The sequence below is a fragment of the Carassius carassius genome, chromosome 10 (assembly GCF_963082965.1).
Source record: "Carassius carassius chromosome 10, fCarCar2.1, whole genome shotgun sequence".
Classification (NCBI taxonomy): domain Eukaryota; kingdom Metazoa; phylum Chordata; class Actinopteri; order Cypriniformes; family Cyprinidae; genus Carassius; species Carassius carassius.
Genome location: NC_081764.1, coordinates 12,736,905 through 12,754,940, shown reverse-complemented (window position 1 = coordinate 12,754,940; position 18,036 = coordinate 12,736,905). Strand labels below are relative to the sequence as shown.

Genomic DNA, 18,036 nt, shown 5'->3' with positions numbered 1-18,036 from the left:
ATACGAATAAACCAGGTTGTGGATTGCCTATATTTGATCTTTAACAATCAACATTTGTACAGGCAACCTAGTTTTAAAACATCCATTAAATACATCCTCATGGTTACAACACTCCGCATTCATTTTCAAGATATTATTCTCTAATTTCCGAGCTTTGTGAGGTGTTTATACAGTGATCGAGATTGATGGACTTAGGTTAAGGAATACTTCTATCCATTTTTCATCATGGTAATGAGACAAACACTGCCCAGATTCAACCATGTGATGTGTAAACAGATACACTTTAAAATGTTTCAAAACATTTCTCTGTTCAGCTTTTTCTTTTTTCTTTTTGGAGAACCAAATTAAGTGTCAGGAACTGATATTTTCATTGCCAATAGAAAAGGCAACTCAAATCCAAGAATTCTGAGAAAATGTTTTCAGTTTACCTGAATAGGAAGAAAAAAAAAATACAAAGCTTAAAAATAATTTGGAGAAGGTGCCTGTTTATGCTAATTATATTCTTGAAACAAGTAAGCATTTGTCTCTGCTTTAATGTGAATGCGTAAATTGCAGCAATTTTCTCAAATGTCAAATTGTATGTAATGTAATTCTCTGATTTCCATGCATCTTGTGCAAATGTAAGTCAAGGAATCCCATAAATGGTTACTGAGAATAGTATACAGAAATTAAGGTAAACCAACAAATTAATCATTCATACAGATAAATTATTTTATAAATGGATGTGCACAAACAAACATAAATGGTGCATACAAAGGCTAATCGGAAAAGTGAGATAGAAAGCATGTAAAAGAGAGAGGTGTCTCAAAGTGCACACTCTCTGAAGCACTGTAAATGGCAGCAACAGAATCCAAACAATCAGAATCTCTCCCTTAAACCCTGTGATGGAAAGTCTGATAAACATTCTCACTCACTTTCTCTCGACGAAAAACATACCCTTTAAAAACAGACATCAATAAAGAAGACCAAACTTTGTTTTACATGTATCTACGTTTTCAGAGAGTGGAAAAAATTAAGGAATGCCTAAAATCTTAGCAGTGTCCATTCATGCAATCTACAGCACTGTGTATCATTTGACATAGATAAATTAAACATTTAAATTCATAGGTTCCGATTCTAGAAAAAAAAAAAAAAAAAGCACTGCACATTGATATAAAAATAAGTCTTCCCAAAATAAATAGTTTGATTATAAAAATTATTTGATTATGATTGGCCTTCTGGCACCCTTTCTTCATTTTATTGCACAAGAATTTCATGGTTTCCTCCACCCTGGCAGGAAGTGAGATGAAAATGATAAATGATAAAGAGATAAAGAGTCTTCATTCTGGTTTCAATGCCGCAGCTGACTGGAGGTTCACAGGTCGTTCTTCACAAGCTTGTGGACACTGTTCTCATCGATGAGCAGAGTGGGCTGGAAAACTTGTCCATTCACAAGATGCTCCAACCCCTTGGAAACATAGAGGCTATTAGTTCTGTGAAACAGGAACTAGCAAGCCTAAAATCTCTGTTTTTTGTTCTTGCACCTAAACCATATATTAGATTAAAATACTCTGGGATTGATATTCAGATTAAAATATGACTTTATGCCTCTCACCTCACCACCATACGACACAAGAGGAGAGATCTCACATTTGATTGGCAGGTCTGTTCCATCCTTTAAGCTGTGATAAGCAGAGCACCAAAATGAGTTATAGATTTGAATACATTTTGCACTTCCAGATCAAGCATTAATCATGTCTTATAAGATTTGAAATGATTTTAGCCAATGTTAGATTTCATATCAATTCAAAATAAGACTGAAGTTTAATCTTACAAATTACAAATAGGGAGATATTTTCACTTCAGTAATCAAAATAAATCAATTCCACTACAAATTGTTCACCCATTAGATACAATTCTGATCACCTCAATCGATTTATGCACCACGCAAACATTTTGAATACATTTAAATATGTTTATAATACAAAATCGTTCCATTTTCTGTCATTTTGAAAAAAAGGAAAATTTGATAAGCACCTAAACCAGATTAATTGTTATAGTGATGAGCGGCATTGTTCCATTCAGCATGCCTGATGCCCATTTCCCATCATGCATCATATTATTCTGCCCATTAGTAGCTGCTGTTTGGGACAGAGCTGGTTAAAAGATGCCAACCTTTACCACAGCCATCTGGGATTGGACACCTTCTCCCACTGAACTCTAACAGCTACACGGAATCTACTAAGAGAGCGAAGCCCCATCACCATGCACTACATACGACAGTGAGAATAGTTACTTCTGGCTGACTTCAGGAGTGACTGTCCCTGCTGGTCCAGGTCTAGAAATGTTACACAGGAAATATAGTGTGGTTACACTATAACTGAAGATAAAGAGGAGTGAAACTGAACACGGGTGGGAAGGAAATGTATACAACGATGCAAGAGTTGCAACATATTGGGTTTAAAGAGACATTTTCACAGAGCTCTTTTCCACACAATGACAGAATTACTGTCAAGATCAAAAAAATGACTAAAACAAATGAACATTAATTATAAAAAACTATAATTCATTTATTCATATGGACAATAGCTATGTGACAATTCTTTAAAAATTCTCATCGTGTGTTCCATGGAAAGAATGATACCAAACAGGTTTGGGAAAGAACAAGGTTGAGTAAATAATGAGAGAATTTTCATTCTTTAGTGTATTTCTCACCTGGGTATAGCAGGCAAACGTGTTCCATTCTCATCAACGAAATGTCCTCCTGCATTTAAGATCCAGCGGTGATGCAGGGACATGAGAGCTTGACGGGCTGTAGTGGGGTTGTCCTTCCCATCCTGACTGTCTGCATTTTTCAACGGAGAAAACTCGTCTTCTCTCAGAACTTCATATACCACAAACTTTCTGCCATAGACACAAAAAAAGTTTCAATAACTCAGAACTAATTGAACAAGCCTGAAGCAATACTTCTGCCAAAGAAAAGTTTAAAAGAAATGCAAAAAAACAACAACAAAAAAAACACAGAGTATACGATTTTCTAATAACAGTTACAATTTAAAAGTTTCATTACAATCCAATTAAAATAAAAGAAGAAAATTAAAATTTAATTCCTGACACTAACTTGGTAAACTGGAATATGTCGAAGACAAATTTTTCCATCTTTATCCCATTGGGTTTGTCAGGCTTGATCATCTGTCCTTTGGTGTTCACGTAGGGAATTTTCTTCTGTGCCACATGGTGTTGCAACTGAGGCTCGTGAATACTAAAAGTAAGATATAGAGTTATAAAAGACGGAGCGATGGACAGGCAGACAGTTATGGATAGAAAAGTGAAGCATGTTCTTTCAGTTAAATTACAATAAGAGAACACGTCTGGCAAAGTCATCGGTGTTTAAAATACCAGACACACAAAAACTGCAAATGTTCCTCTTCTGACTTTACCTCATTCTCAGTGCACATTAAAGTCAGCTCCGTCCTGTCTAGTATTTACAAGAAGGCTAACCTAATTAGAAATAGCTGTAATGTGTTATTTTACGGAGGTCATTGCCTAGCGACAAAATATAATCAAATAGCTCCTAAAGCTGTGATTCATGGATGAGTAATCAAAAATGAACCTACATACTTTGCCAAAAATAAATTAAAAATATTTAGTGAAAATTACTCTCTGACAGCTGTCTCATACAATACATGAAGCACTCTCTAAGGACTGACTAACCGCACTATCTCTTTGAGGAATGTGAGGGTGAAGAAGTGATTAGCTATGTTGCCGGCATTGAACATAAGTCGTCCATCCGCACTTCGCTTCTCTGCCGTTTCCAAAGTAATCTCGCTGTACTCCACTACTTGATAACGCCCGTCCACCTTACAGACCACGCCCACTGCCTCTGTTGGATTGGTCTTCTCCACAACCTGCCAGAATCAGTAGATAAATGTTTGGAAACAGCACAACATGAATGCATTTAATTTTTGTCATTATCTATGTATTCAGTACTTTCCTGCACATACAATACCTTCCACCCTTTATTTTAGATCCTTTTTTAGATCACTGCTATTTAGATCATCTTTCGCTTAAACTAATCTGTGGCACAACCATTTTAAACTGTGATAATAATAGGATAACATACTTAAATACCAAATCAGCTTATTAGAATGATTTCTGAAGGATCATGGTGTTATATCTTTTACTTGGATCTTATAAGTTGCACTGAGTAAATACAGCTGGATATAACAAAAACTGTGTCTGTCTTCATTTCAGGCTGCAAAGCAACAAAATATGATTATTTTAAGCAGGGTGATTCTTTTCTATACCCACCGTATATATAAATCATATTTTTCCTAGCCCTATATATGCCAATAGTTCTATCAGCCAAGATTACACAATATATATATATATATATATATAAACGAACAATTTATCGTAACAAACCCTGTAAATTCTTGTTAATGATTGAATTTGATTTAGTACGCGTTTATCAGTTGTCATAAAGATTGTATCATGTCAGCAGACATTTTGTCATAACGTAAAGTACTAAGCCCAGTTTCAGTTTAATTTAAGTTTATTGCCACATCAGCTTCACAGGCTATTATATGGCAAAGATTATATATTAGAAATATAGTAGCACAAAATACAATAACCATAAATACATTTATAAAAACTATTATAAAACAAAGTAGTTTAAATGTACTTTTGAAAGAAATTGCAATAAAATTCCTGGGTATGTAAAAGTTTTCTGGGTCACCAATCAATAAAAGTCTACGAGTTAATCTAGTATGTCCAATACGAAATGAAAATGTCTTTTTAACATTTAAAGAAATTTACGATGAAAGACAAATCTACCAATACTGTAATGTCTTTTTGTGTGTAAGTACTAAACTAGCTGCTGTATTTGAATGGGCCTGAGGGCTGTGCTAAATTACAACAAAGACAAAAGCAGAAAACCCTTTCCATTCATCTGAGTAACAAATTACAAATTTCTCGGTTGATGACGGTTCAGCACTGGGGGGAGGCTTCGAGCTAAAACCACTTTAAATGCATGCTTCAGAAATTATGAGGGGTGGGTGGGTCTAAATGTTCTTACTATCGTGCCCCTGTCACACAGGAACTGTTTAACTGCTAGCAGCTTCTGAGAGCTCAGGATTTAAAACCAGCTGTTGAGTATTCATGTCTGAACTAAATATCACATGCTAATACTTTCATGAATCACATATCGTATGCTAATGATTAAGTTTAAGACTTAAATAATGCATTTAAGGCTTTTTGTTTTTATACTGTGAATTACTAAATCAATCCCTCACTTCCAATTGTTCGAAACAACAACTAATCATAAAAAATAAAAAAAATTCCTGTTAAGAGCAGAGAGAAAGAATCCGAATCCGAAATATTTGTCTATGAAACAAGCACTTCCAGATTCCTTGAAATACTACAGTCATTACGTCACTAACCGTTCACACAAGAAAAACCTGTTGAGTTTCACTCACTTGTGTAATTGTTTCATAGGAACACACCTTATGTGAACCTTATCATAATAAGTCACAGATAAAGATTTAGCATTTTGTGTCGGACATCTGTATTGCTACAAACATCTTTATTCCTGATCATCTAAATGGGTAATAATGGGTATAATGTGTCAAAAACTGTGAGGCAGGCTACACTGAGAATAATGGCTAAATTAATTGGTATCCTACATCACCAGGCTAGTTATAGAAGAGTTTTATTACTATTATTATTTATTTAAATCAACAATAGAGTAAAAACAGTAATATTGTGAAATACTATTACAATTTACAATAACTATATATATATATATATATATATATATATATATATATATATATATGTAATTTATTCCTGTTATGGCAAAATCCTTCAGAATGATCCTTCAGAAATGCTTCTAATATTCTAATTTGGTGCCCAAGAAATATTCCTTATTATCAATGTTATCATTTTTTTTCTTTGATGATTCTTTGATGAATAGCAAGTTCAAAAGAACAGCATTTATTGGATCTAGAAGTCTTCTGTAATATGTTGTGACTGTCCATTTTGATTAATTTAATGAGTCCTTGCTAAATAAAATTTCACTCAATTGCTTTCAAAAACTGACCCAAAACAATAGTGTAAATCCCTGTATATACCTACTGTAGCTGCTCCATCTAGTGGACTATCAAAATATGTTTTGTTTGAAATATGTGACAAGGCACCTCTTAAAGGGATAGTTCACCCAAAAATCAAAATTATGTCATTAATAACCAGTAAGACCTCCAGTAACCCAATCCAAACCAGTTAGACCTCCATTTATCTTTTGAACACAGTTTAAGATATTTTAATTTTAGTCCGAGAGCTCTCAGTCCCTCCATTGAAACTGTGTGTATGGTATACTGTCCAGAAAGGTAAGAAAAACATCATCAAAGTAGTCCATGTGACATCAGAGGGTCAGTTAGAATTTTTTGAAGCATCGAAAATACATTTTGGTCCAAAAATAGCAAAAACTACGACTTTATTCAGCATTGTCTTCTCTTCCGTGTCTGTTGTGAGAGACTTCAAAACAAAGCAGTTTGTGATATCCGGTTCATTCGATGTAACCGGATCTTTTTGAACCAGTTCACCAAATCGAACTGAATCATTTTAAACGGTTCGCGTATGCAATACGCATTAATCCACAAATGACTTAAGCTGTTAACTTCTTTAATGTGGCTGACACTCCCTCTGAGTTAAAACAAACCAATATCCAATAACATTGTCTTCTCTTCCGTGTCTGTTGTGAGAGAGTTCAAAACACAACAGTTTAGTGATATCCGGTTCACGAACGAATCATTCGATGTAACCGGATCTGTTTGAACCAGTTCACCAAATCGAACTGAATCGTTTAAAACGGTCCGTCTCTCCAATGAGCGAGAACGAGTCAATCTTTTGTTCATTATCTGGCTCGGCTCGGTATTCATCTTCAGTTCTCTCTTCACAGCAGTTCAGTCAGTGTACTGTTTGAGTAAATGAATTACTCCGGGATATTGGTTTGTTTTAACTCAGAGGGAGTGTCAGCCACATTAAAAAAAGTTAACAGCTTAAGTCATTTGTGGATTAATGCGTATTGGATACGCGAACCGTTTAAAATGATTCAGTTCGATTTGGTGATTTGGTTCAAAAAGATCCGGTTACATCGAATGAACCGGATGTCACAAACTGCTTTGTTTTGAACTCTCTCACAACAGACACGGAAGAGAAGACAATGCTGAATAAAGTCGTAGTTTTTGCTATTTTTGGACCAAAATGTATTTTCGATGCTTCAAAAAATTTTAACTGACCCTCTGATGTCACATGGACTACTTTGAAGATGTTTTTCTTACCTTTCTGGACATGGACAGTATACCTTTCACATAGCTTCAATCAGAGGTGGGTAGAGTACCCAAAAACTGTACTCAAGTAAAAGTAAAAGTACTAGTCTTGAATAGTTACTTGAGTAAGAGTAAAAGAGTATCGGATAAAAAATCTACTCAAGTAGTTAGTTACTAGTTACTTTTGGATATATATACTGAGCCTATTTTTATTTAGATATATAGATAAAATGTATGTGTGTGTGTATAAATGTATATATTTCATCAGCCTTTACTCCAATTTATGTAATTTATTATAAAACCCTTTCTGTTTACTTAAGTAACAGATATAGGTGTCATGCCATAACATATTTTTAATACGACTGACTTTATATTAAATGTGAATTTAACATTGAAAGTTAATGTGATATAAATATTGCTACTAATCTTTCATTGTTCAGAAATAGAGCAAATAACATTTACATTATTAAAGATCATTTTCACTGACAGTCTAGATTTCAATCACTCTCAGAAACTCCCATTAAAATCACTGAAACTGTTAACACTGTGAAATCAATATCTTAATTAAAGATTCGTACACACATCTGCACTTTGTTGTTTCTGACGAGAGAATTCGCCAGAAAGAGGTATTCAGTCAGTGAGCGATTGAAGGAAGCACCGGCATTTTAGCGATGACTCATCTGAACGCCTCTGATTGGCCAATGCTTTAATAAGCTCAAAAGAATCATGTGTGATTGGTTATAATGCGCAGCGCTGTATAAACACATCTATCTCTGGCTCAGCGCCAGCAAGCAATCACAGATCTGAATTTAGCAGCTGATGATATGTATTAAAATTAATAAAATCTTAATCGGCTATTTTTTGTCTTTTGGAAGCTGCATTCAACTTGACTCCTCTCTGTTATAAGCCACACATGTACAACAAACTAATGTCACAGTGGTATCGTGTACTGTAATCGAATGTAGCCCAAGTTATTACCAGTTAAACAGTAGACAGCACACGCGGTGTTCATCTAATAAGGATCTCCATCGCAAGCGAATAATAGCCTTTGCAGATTTGCTTTCAATTCAGTGCAGTTCCAGCCACGTTTTCAACGCTGCTGATGTTCTTAAACGTTAAAACTCTGAGTGAACCGCTTCAGATGCTCAGCGCGTGCGGCAGGGAACTGAACGACTCATTCAAACTGATTCATGAACCAATTCACTCGTTTGCCAATTGCATTGATCAAGCCTTTGAACAGAATTGACTCAAAAGAATGAATCATTCGCGAATGGGCATCGCTCATTGCCCAGAGAAAAGTAGACGGCGTGTTTGGAATAAACTGAAGCATTTATAACATTTATTGCATTAAGATAAAGTAACGAGAGGATCGTCGCCCACAGTAACGAAGTAAAAGTACAGATTTTTCCCCAAAAATTTACTCAAGTAAGAGTATAAAGTACCCATCTTTAAATATACTCCGAAAAGTATTAGTTACCCCAAAAAATTACTCAAGTAAATGTAACGAAGTAAATGTAACTCGTTACTACCCACCTCTGGCTTCAATGGAGGGACTGAGAGCTCTCGGACTAAATCTAAAATATCTTAAACTGTGTTCCGAAGATAAATGGAGGTCTTACGGGTTTGGAACGACATGAGGGTGAGTTATTAATGACATAATTTTGATTTTTGGGTGAACTATCCCTTTAATTACACAGTTAATTACTAGAAAATGGCCGAGGTCAAGGTATTGCCCACAAACACAGATTAAAAAATTATAGTAATTGATCAGCTGTGCACAGCTTTAATGATGATAAACCGTTTAGCTTGTGGATTTATGAACAAATTCGTAATAGAACTGTATTTGTATAAAGATTTTTGCATTATGTATAAGAGAGTAAATACCTGCAAGGACAGGGCTGGGTATGTTAAGGACTGACCTTTGCACCACAATCGGCTCCTTTCAGTGTACAGAAACCAATGAAAGCAGGGTCAGCCACTTTCACAAGAATGTTGTCTACACAGTAGACGTGGACGTAGGAGATTCCTCTCGTCTCCATGTCCTTCACAATGTTCTGTGTCCCCAGAGCTCTGTACAGGCCCCCGTTTCCATCTGAATACGAATATTAATAGAAAAGATACAAGTGCTGAATATTCACTTGGGTATTATAATTATGAATCTCAGCAAGCTTTTCAGTCATGGTATCACGCTGTTGGCTAACTATGAACCCAACCTGGAGTTTCCTTGGGGAATTTCTAATGGGTTTTTCTTTTTTGATTAACGAGAAAAGTAAGGTCTGTGGTTCAGATTACTTGAAGAGGCTTTAACTTTTCATTAAGCTTTCGTTAAGTTGACTATACAACTAGATCAGGGGTGTCAAACTTGATTTAGCTCCAAGCCTAATTAAACACACCTGATCCAGTTTATCAAGTCCTTCAGGCTTATTTGATAACCAAATGATCTGTGTTTTGGAGCAGGGTTGGAAAAAAAGTCTGCAGGGCTCCGGCCCTCCAGCAATTGAGTTTGACAGCCTTGAACTAGAGATACAAACCTTGCTTTAAAAACTTACCTGGTGCCATGGCCAGTTTGCCTTTGCCCTCTAGAATAATTTTCCCATTAAAGTCCACAGCGGGAAGCATGCCTTGCTGAAAGAAAAACACATTCTCTTCCTTCAGGCCGAAGTATTTGTGTCGTATGAAGAACTCTTTGGTCATATCCATTGTTCTGCCACTTGTCATAATGTACCTGATCAATCAAAACATTGATCAGACAGAATCTTAGCTTAATGTACACTACGGTCTAAAAAGTCTATTGTTTTTGTAAGGAGTCTTGCTCACCAAGGCTGCGTTTATTTGATCTATTTTAATATTTTAAAATGCAATTTATTCCTGTGATTGCAAAGCTGAATTTTCAGCAGCCACTCCTGCAGACTTCGGTGTCACATGATTAGAAATCATTTTTAATATGCTGATTTTGTGCTCAAGAGTCATTTCTTATCACAGTTTAAAACAATTGTACTGCTTTGTATTTTTGTGGAAATCGCGAAACATCATTTTTACTTATAAAAAAAAAAAAGGAAAAAACATTATGATGGTATTAGCATGTTTTATTTTTTTTGGACACAGTAAACTTTAGATGCTAAAATGATGGTGATATTATGGTGTTCCATAAAGTATATTGTCATATGACAATGGCGATCATGCAGTCATATAAAGTATTATCGGCTGTCTTTTAATAATAAGCTAAGATAAGAGCTGATCATTAGGGCATCATATGTCATGTATCAGAGGTCAATTCTACTGGGCAGAGATCGACTCTAAAAATGATTTTTCTCTAGAGTTCTGACCTAGCTGCTCAGGAGGACGACTTGCTGGTGTTATGCCAACTTGATTACACACGGACTAAACCATGTAACGAGGTCACATGTTTTATGGTTAGAGGGAAGAAACTTCCTCAAGATCAAAACCAGTCTGGTAATCAAAGTAATTAGATTCATCAATCATTGACTCAAACTACTTACTTGGGAATTCCAACGTAAGTGCACTGTAATAGAATATAATAAAATTATGCTTAATGATCATCTTACCATGGAATACAGCACTTCCTTGTGTGCTGTTTTTCAGCAAGCTGTTCCAGTTTTCTGATGCGTTCCGCTTGGATCTGAAAGAGGGTTTTGCGAGAGGGGAGGCCCACATCATACATGCCTTTTGGATATGATACACCCAGCCGTGTCCCTTGACCTCCAGCCAATAGAAGAACTGCCACTTTGTTATCTGATATACAACGCAGGCCTATGTAGAATGATGGGAGGTTAGGTCACTTTAGCAAACAAGTGTTAATACTATAACTATATCATACAATTCAAGGAATAAACAGTCATAGGTCACTGCTCCCATTACACGAGTCCTTAATGTGAAATATGCTACAATGCACAAATGAAACTTACTCAGCAATGCCGAGAAAAGACATGGATGCTGTGGGTATAAATTGTCTGGATTCTTAAGCAACAGTTTGTGTTTAATTATCTGCAGATAACGATGGCAAATATCATGAACTTTTATGAGGCCTGCTTTATCTAACATAAATTACTGTTATGCTTGATGTTACATCACCCACACACAGCCTCGAATATGCTAAAACATGACTTGTATGTGAATTACAAAAATATTCAAAAAATCTTAAAAGTATTTTAAAAGGTGAATTGAACAAAGATGACACAAAAATCATTGGGTATCATAGTCATATAGTCTGATTAAAGATGATGTGATGCTTGAATGAGCTCAACATGACTTCATACGTCATACTTAACCAGAACCAGATGTTTTCAGTCCGTTTTGAAGCATCCTCACCCAAAATGGAGTACTGGGACAAAACAATGTTTAATCATATCTGAAACCTTTTGTTATTTTTATATATATATATATATATATATATATATATATATAAAAATCCTGAGTTGTTGATTTCTTATCTCTTGGGGGTCATGATTTGTCTAAGGATGGTTCTCTGGGGGCCATTTAGGTGGAGAAGACCACATTGCATCACTCATTGGGTTTTGTTGTGCAATATTTTTTTAGCAAAATTATCACATCACAACACTATCACATTTGGATTATATTATTAAATGAAACATAATCTGTTATGCTTTTGCAGTTGTTTAAAATGGCTTTGTGTATAAATGTCTCCGCCTGTTCACTTGGTCAGACTGGGAAACCAACTTGCTGACCAGCTAAACTCCAACTTGGCCAGGATGAGAAACCCACCGAAAACAATTGTAATTGTTTTATTGTAAAACCACCCACTTAAACCCACTTAAAAAAAGAACCTTAGGTGGTTTCTTTTCAGGAAGGCAAAATACTGTGTGAGATGCACTGTAAAACAATATCTGAGCTCACCCTCTTCTTCCCATTCTTTGAGACATTCACGATCGCGGGTTACACTTCCCAAAACATCTCGGGGCACCGGCTCCATCCTGGTGTCCACCTTCTCCTGCGAGGTCTGCTCAGATGTCTTCATGGCAGTTTTAAAGAAGTTATTGATCTCCAAGAAGTTCAGACTCTCCAAGTCAACAATCATCTCATCTTGCTCCTCAGGCCTTAGCTGGTCCCAAAACTGGAGGACATGAGTCTGCCCGGCTTCATGGAGTCTCTCAGCCAGTTTGCTGGTGTCCATGGTCTCTCGTGTAGATCTGAATCAGTCAGTGATGGAACAGAGGTGGAAACAAAGTGACACTGACTATCTAAGAGTATTACAAACTCCTGGCAGATCTACCCGTCTTATCCCACCCATAAACTGATAACTACTCCGTGTATGTACTCGGTCAAATAAACTTGAGGTAGACTAAGTCTAAGGTCAGGTGTTTGTGATCTTAACCTTTACTCAAAGATCAGCATTTTTGATTGGCTGGAGCACAACATAGACCATTACTGGCCATCTGAAAGCTTACTGAACAGTAATCAAGTTTGATAAATGAACAGTAATCAAGTTTGATAAAAGTCTGACACTCCTGATTAAAGATCACCTGCTCATAAATTTCAACTGTCTTATTCAATAAATCTTTGTGATTATTGTTCAACAACACTTAATGAAAACTTCTGGTTTATTCAAATCAAGGTATCAATATTTGTCATAGCCATTCATAAAAAGAAACAAACAGACTGTAGCATATAACGCCTGTAATAATTACCCACATGTAGCCCATATTTGCTCGATATACTGCCTTCTTGACAACAGTACAGCTCTGTGCTGAACCAAACCTTAAGAAATGTTTTATGATGGTAAAATTAACCACATCATAATATTCTTACCTTTCGATGAGCTGCTGAACACCTAATACTTCCCTCTCACTTCAGTGGGACTAAAGACACGGTAACATCTCCTGAGAGCGCCGCCTTCACCGCCCGGGATCCTCCTCCGACATCCGTCAGACTGACGTGGCAGCACAAACAAGGAAACACCAAAACCGTGCTACTTTTCCACACCCATGTTCCGGCAAACCCCACCTCCTTCGGACGAATGGGCGGGTCTAACTGCCTCAATTCAGTCCATGAATAGACAGACGAGCTGTCATTCATATAGTCATAGCCAACAGATTTCAGGTCAAGCGCGGGATTTGCTAGACAAGAAATAAAAAGCGCAACATAATTTTTGTTGTTGTTGTTGTTGTTGTTCCAGACTTTATTCATTTAATCTATTAAAAAAATTGCTCAATACCTGGGATGGATAACCTAGTTTTTTTCTTGTCGGAGTTTTAAATGTAGCCAAATGTAATAATAATCCAAATAATAATTAAATCGTTTGTTTAAGGAATATTTAATTAATTAAAAATACTGATTCATTTACAGATTAGAATCATATTTGCTTCACTATAGAAAACACGACTTTGAATAACAATGACGTCATTTCTGGTATCATGGCCACCGAAACAGTGGCAGGAATTTGTCTGCTCGGTCCAAAACTGGTTTTCATGGATCCGCGGTGTCTTTGAGGCGCCATCTCGGCTTTTCGGATCTTTAAGATCCGACTATGGTGCGGCACTTCGCACCAATTCGTGCGTTTGTGTTAAAATATGGCATCTGAATCCATGTTCGTCAGCAGTTGGTAGTTAGCTGTAAACTTTGGCTTGCATGAAAGCACTATGCAAAGATCAGTTTAGCAAAAAAGTGTGTGCAAAGGGCAACTAATGGAGCATACACTACTTATTATAAACCTGATAGTATTTAACTCCGATTATTACTGATATTACTCATGGCTTGTAGTTCTGGCTCCAGTGCAAAAATGTCCAATCCAAATGTCAACACACCGGCGATGGCGCTGACAGCAGACACCGTGGATCAGAAGACAAGCCCGGTGGTGTTTGAGATTTACGGAAAGATGTGGAACGTGCAGGCTCGTCTGGGGCAGGGCGTCTCGGCCTCGGTGTACCGGGTGAACTCCGGCCGGGCGAGCTCTGCAGTCAAGGAGTTTCAGGTGGACGCGCAGGGGGGAGATTACGGGTACGTCAAGGAAAGCTCTGTGCTGGAGAAGATTCAGGGACATAAAAATATAGGTAAACCATACAGTTCTCAAGACCCCAATAAGACAAAACAATGAAATTTTCTTCTATTAGCATAATCCTGATTAAAATACTAAAAAAGAGAGATGTACAATGTAACGGGTTGAGTTTATTTATTTTAATTACACAAATCAGGTTAGATATTGGGTCCTTTTAATATTCAGTTGGATCAGGGGGACCATGTATTCCAAAGCGTTGAGAACCACTGATTTAAATAGCTCTGTGTGCCATTTCGTTGGTATTAAAATCATGGAAAAAGTCAATATTTTGATTCTGTTTAATGTAGAAAGAAATCAGAAGTAGACTGGCATTTCAAATGTAAAATCGCTGCTCAATTTACAATAGTGATCATGATTCCTGGAGATCCAACTGCTGTTCGAGCATTGTAACGTTTGTATTTCCTCTCTTTCTGGTGTTTTTTTTCTGTTGTCTCTCTAGTGACGCTGTATGGAATGTTCACCAATCACAACCCATTTGGTGTGGCCACTCATTGCCTTTTATTGGAGCTTTTGGATGTGAGTGTGTCAGAATTGCTGGTCAGGGTGAGTAATCAGGGGCATTCCATGTGGTTGATCCAGCACTGTGCCCGTGATGTTTTGGAGGCCCTTAGCTTCCTGCACAGGGAAGGTTACGTACACGCTGACCTCAAGCCCCGCAACATTCTCTGGAGCGCTGATGACGAGTGCTTTAAGCTCATTGACTTCGGCCTTAGCTTTAAAGAGGGACACCAGGTGAGGAGTTCATATGGTTTTCCTGAGACACCCCATAATTTGCTGTCTGAATTTACTCGCATACACAAACATAACCTGCTGTTCAAAAAATTGAGGTCGTTTTGATATCTTTTTTTTTGTCTTTTATGCTTACCGAGTCTTCATTATATTTGATCAACATACAGTAAAACAGCAATATTGTGATTTTTGAATTTAAAATAAATGTTTCATTTTTTATATATATCGTGTGATGTCAAAGCTGAATTTCAACCGGCCATTACTCCAATCTTCAGTGTCTCATGATCCTTAAGAATTATTATAATATGCTAATTTGGCACTCAAGAAAACATGTTGAAAGCTTACGTTTATGTGGAAACTGATCAGTTTTTTAAGCAGTCCTTTAAAAGTTGAAAAGTTATCATTTATGTAAAGTAGAAAGTTAAATTTAATGTCGAATTTCTTAAAAAAAACTAAACAAAAAATTACTGACCTCAAACTTTTAAATGGTAGTGTAGTAATAATATTCCTCAATATTCAGATATAGGTTGAAAAGTGAGCTTCTATTCTCATCTGACTAATGGTTCTTGTCTGTTCTTTACAGGATGTGAAGTACATCCAGACAGATGGATACCGGGCACCTGAAGCCGAGCTGCAGAACTCACTGGCCCAGGCAGGTCTGGAGAGCGACTCTGGCTGCACATCTGCTGTGGACCTGTGGAGTCTGGGAATCATTCTTCTGGAAATGTTCTCAGGAATCAAACTGAAAGAAACTGTGAAGTCTCAGGAATGGAGGGTCAGCTGATGCCTAAGCAGCTGTGAAGCTGCACGCTTTCCTGAATATGAACTTAAATCTTAAACATTAAATATTTAGTGTAATAACAATTTGCGTCAACATTTTCTCGGAGTCAGCTGTTCTTCATGTCATTTTGGCCTTGTGTCGTGTCTCTACAGGATAACAATTCTGCAATAGTAGACCATATCTTTTCAAGCAATGCTGTGGTTTACCCGGCTATCCCTGTTTTTCATTTGAGAGATCTGATCAAAAGGTAGGAAGTAATCTAAGCGGTGTACTACTGTGTTCTTTAGACATGACTAAAACAAGTAATATATGTCTTTACATTCCCAGTATGCTTCACAATGACCCTCAACTGAGAAGCACAGCTGACTCAGCATTAATCAACCCTTTCTTCAGCATTCCCTTTGGTTCGTATGACTTAAACATTGTCTGCATCGCCCAGTTTGGTGTAACACTGTGTGAGTGAGGAACTGCTTTGGGTTTTAGCCCCTCATATTGAAGATTTGGTTCTTTTGCCTACACCTGTCTTGAGACTACTAAACGTAATCGACGACAACCACCTGTATAATGAGGATGAGTATGAAGGTGAGTCTTTGTCTTTACTTTTTTTTTTACAGTAAGGTTTATTTAATTTAGTAGATCTCAAAGTCACATTTATTTCTTGGTCTTCTTAGATATAATAGAGGACATGAAAGAAGAATGTCAGAAGTATGGCACGGTTGTATCCTTACTGATCCCAAAAGAGAATCCCGGCAAGGGACAGGTGTGGAAAATGCAATTTCGGTAGTCATTGTGAATTATTCTAGATATTCTCTTCACCTAATAATCGGAAGACATTTTATATCCCAGTGGTACTATCCTGGTAAAATACAGGAGACCTAAAAGGTCATTGTATAGAAAGTGTTTTATGTTAATTCATTCTTTTTTTAATTAGACAACACTATATGTATGTACAAGATAATGCAATAGAAAGACTCATTCTTTTATTATGCCACTCAATTAGAAATGAATTTTTGTGAGCTTCCAAACATTAAATGAATATCCTGTTTGGAAGCTCACAAAGAAATAATCTCTTTTCCCATGATACTGTTGATCCAGAAGCAGCAAATAGCACAGCAGGGGTCAATTTCAACTTCTAGTGGACAGAAAGACAATGATTCAGAGTCTAATGTGCTATATACTTTGTCCAGTTCTGAATATTCTTCATTCGTCTCGTCTTGGCAGGTGTTTGTGGAGTATGCAAATGCTGGAGACTCCAAAGAAGCCCAGAGACTGCTGACAGGCCGAACGTTTGATGGCAAGTTTGTGGTCACTACGTTTTATCCGCTGAGTGCCTATAAGAGAGGTTACTTATACCAAACTGTGCAGTAAGGCTGCACACACACACCTTCATTCAAAAGATGTAAATTACAATCAGATGACTGGTTTTAAACCCTTGATCTGTGCATTAATCTCTTGTTCTACCTTTAATATTTACTTGTGTTACTAAGAGCAACAATGTTGTGAATATAGGCACACATGCAGTTGAACTTGTGTAACAAGGAGAAAAGTTTTAGTTCCTGCTTCCAACTTTTTTTTTTTACTAAATGATCACAACATAATAAGAGAATTATATTTACTGCGTGATAGCTGGTTGCCAGACATTCGATACGTATGCTTCCATACTTTGTCTTTTAGATTATGAAAAAACAAATGTTTGCAGTGGGATTGATGCACTGCTTTGGTTTACACTGCCTTCTAAACAACAGATCACTTCAGAGACTAGGTTTACATGCTCTTTGAATGTCTCCGATTCTAAAAACGTGTCGTTTATGTGGCCTGTTTTCTTCCGTTCTTTTTTCTGTTGTTGAGTTTGGTGAAGGTATGTTGTAGGCATTTCCAGTAATTATGCACATATTTATAAACTACTGGCAAAATACACTGGCCTGCATGCACTGTGGCGTGGTTAACATTTGCATACTTCACTTCAATTTAACCATATTTAAACTGAAGATGGAAATCTGCAGAGAGAGCACAAATACATCAGAGCTGGTAGCCTTGTGCTATAGATCATTCTTAAGTGACTTCTTTTTGTTTTTTGCTTATTGAGACTCCATGTCTAACACAAAAGCCACAATCTGTCTCATCCAAACCTCTCTGGATATGTTTATTGAACAATATACTTTTTAAGTATATTAAGTGTGTCTGAA

The 18,036-nt window shown here is 36.7% G+C and overlaps 2 protein-coding genes across 3 annotated transcripts; one reads left to right on the top strand and one right to left on the bottom strand.

Annotated features, from left to right (window-relative positions):
- Positions 1 to 11: 11 nt before the first annotated feature.
- Positions 12 to 12,559, bottom strand: LOC132151809 (UDP-N-acetylhexosamine pyrophosphorylase-like). 2 transcript variants are annotated; one of them, XM_059560188.1, is made up of 10 exons: positions 12,183 to 12,559; positions 10,874 to 11,078; positions 9,857 to 10,032; positions 9,227 to 9,399; positions 3,694 to 3,887; positions 3,101 to 3,241; positions 2,695 to 2,883; positions 2,276 to 2,317; positions 1,595 to 1,661; positions 12 to 1,447 (listed from the first exon to the last, which is right to left on the bottom strand). In XM_059560188.1, the coding sequence occupies exons 1-10, from the start codon at positions 12,457 to 12,459 to the stop codon at positions 1,355 to 1,357; spliced, it is 1,557 nt and encodes a 518-aa protein (XP_059416171.1). In that variant the 5' UTR covers positions 12,460 to 12,559; the 3' UTR covers positions 12 to 1,354. The 2 variants fall into 2 exon arrangements, with proteins under 2 accessions (XP_059416171.1, XP_059416172.1); XM_059560189.1 differs by lacking the exon at positions 2,276 to 2,317.
- A 1,146-nt stretch (positions 12,560 to 13,705) lies between these two features.
- On the top strand, positions 13,706 to 17,609 carry LOC132151807 (serine/threonine-protein kinase Kist-like). Its single transcript, XM_059560183.1, has 8 exons — positions 13,706 to 14,335; positions 14,780 to 15,072; positions 15,653 to 15,844; positions 16,003 to 16,097; positions 16,178 to 16,254; positions 16,334 to 16,432; positions 16,522 to 16,610; positions 17,072 to 17,609. Exons 1-8 carry the CDS (start codon positions 14,035 to 14,037, stop codon positions 17,216 to 17,218), a joined length of 1,293 nt encoding a protein of 430 aa, XP_059416166.1. The 5' UTR covers positions 13,706 to 14,034; the 3' UTR covers positions 17,219 to 17,609.
- The last annotated feature ends 427 nt before the right edge of the window (positions 17,610 to 18,036 follow it).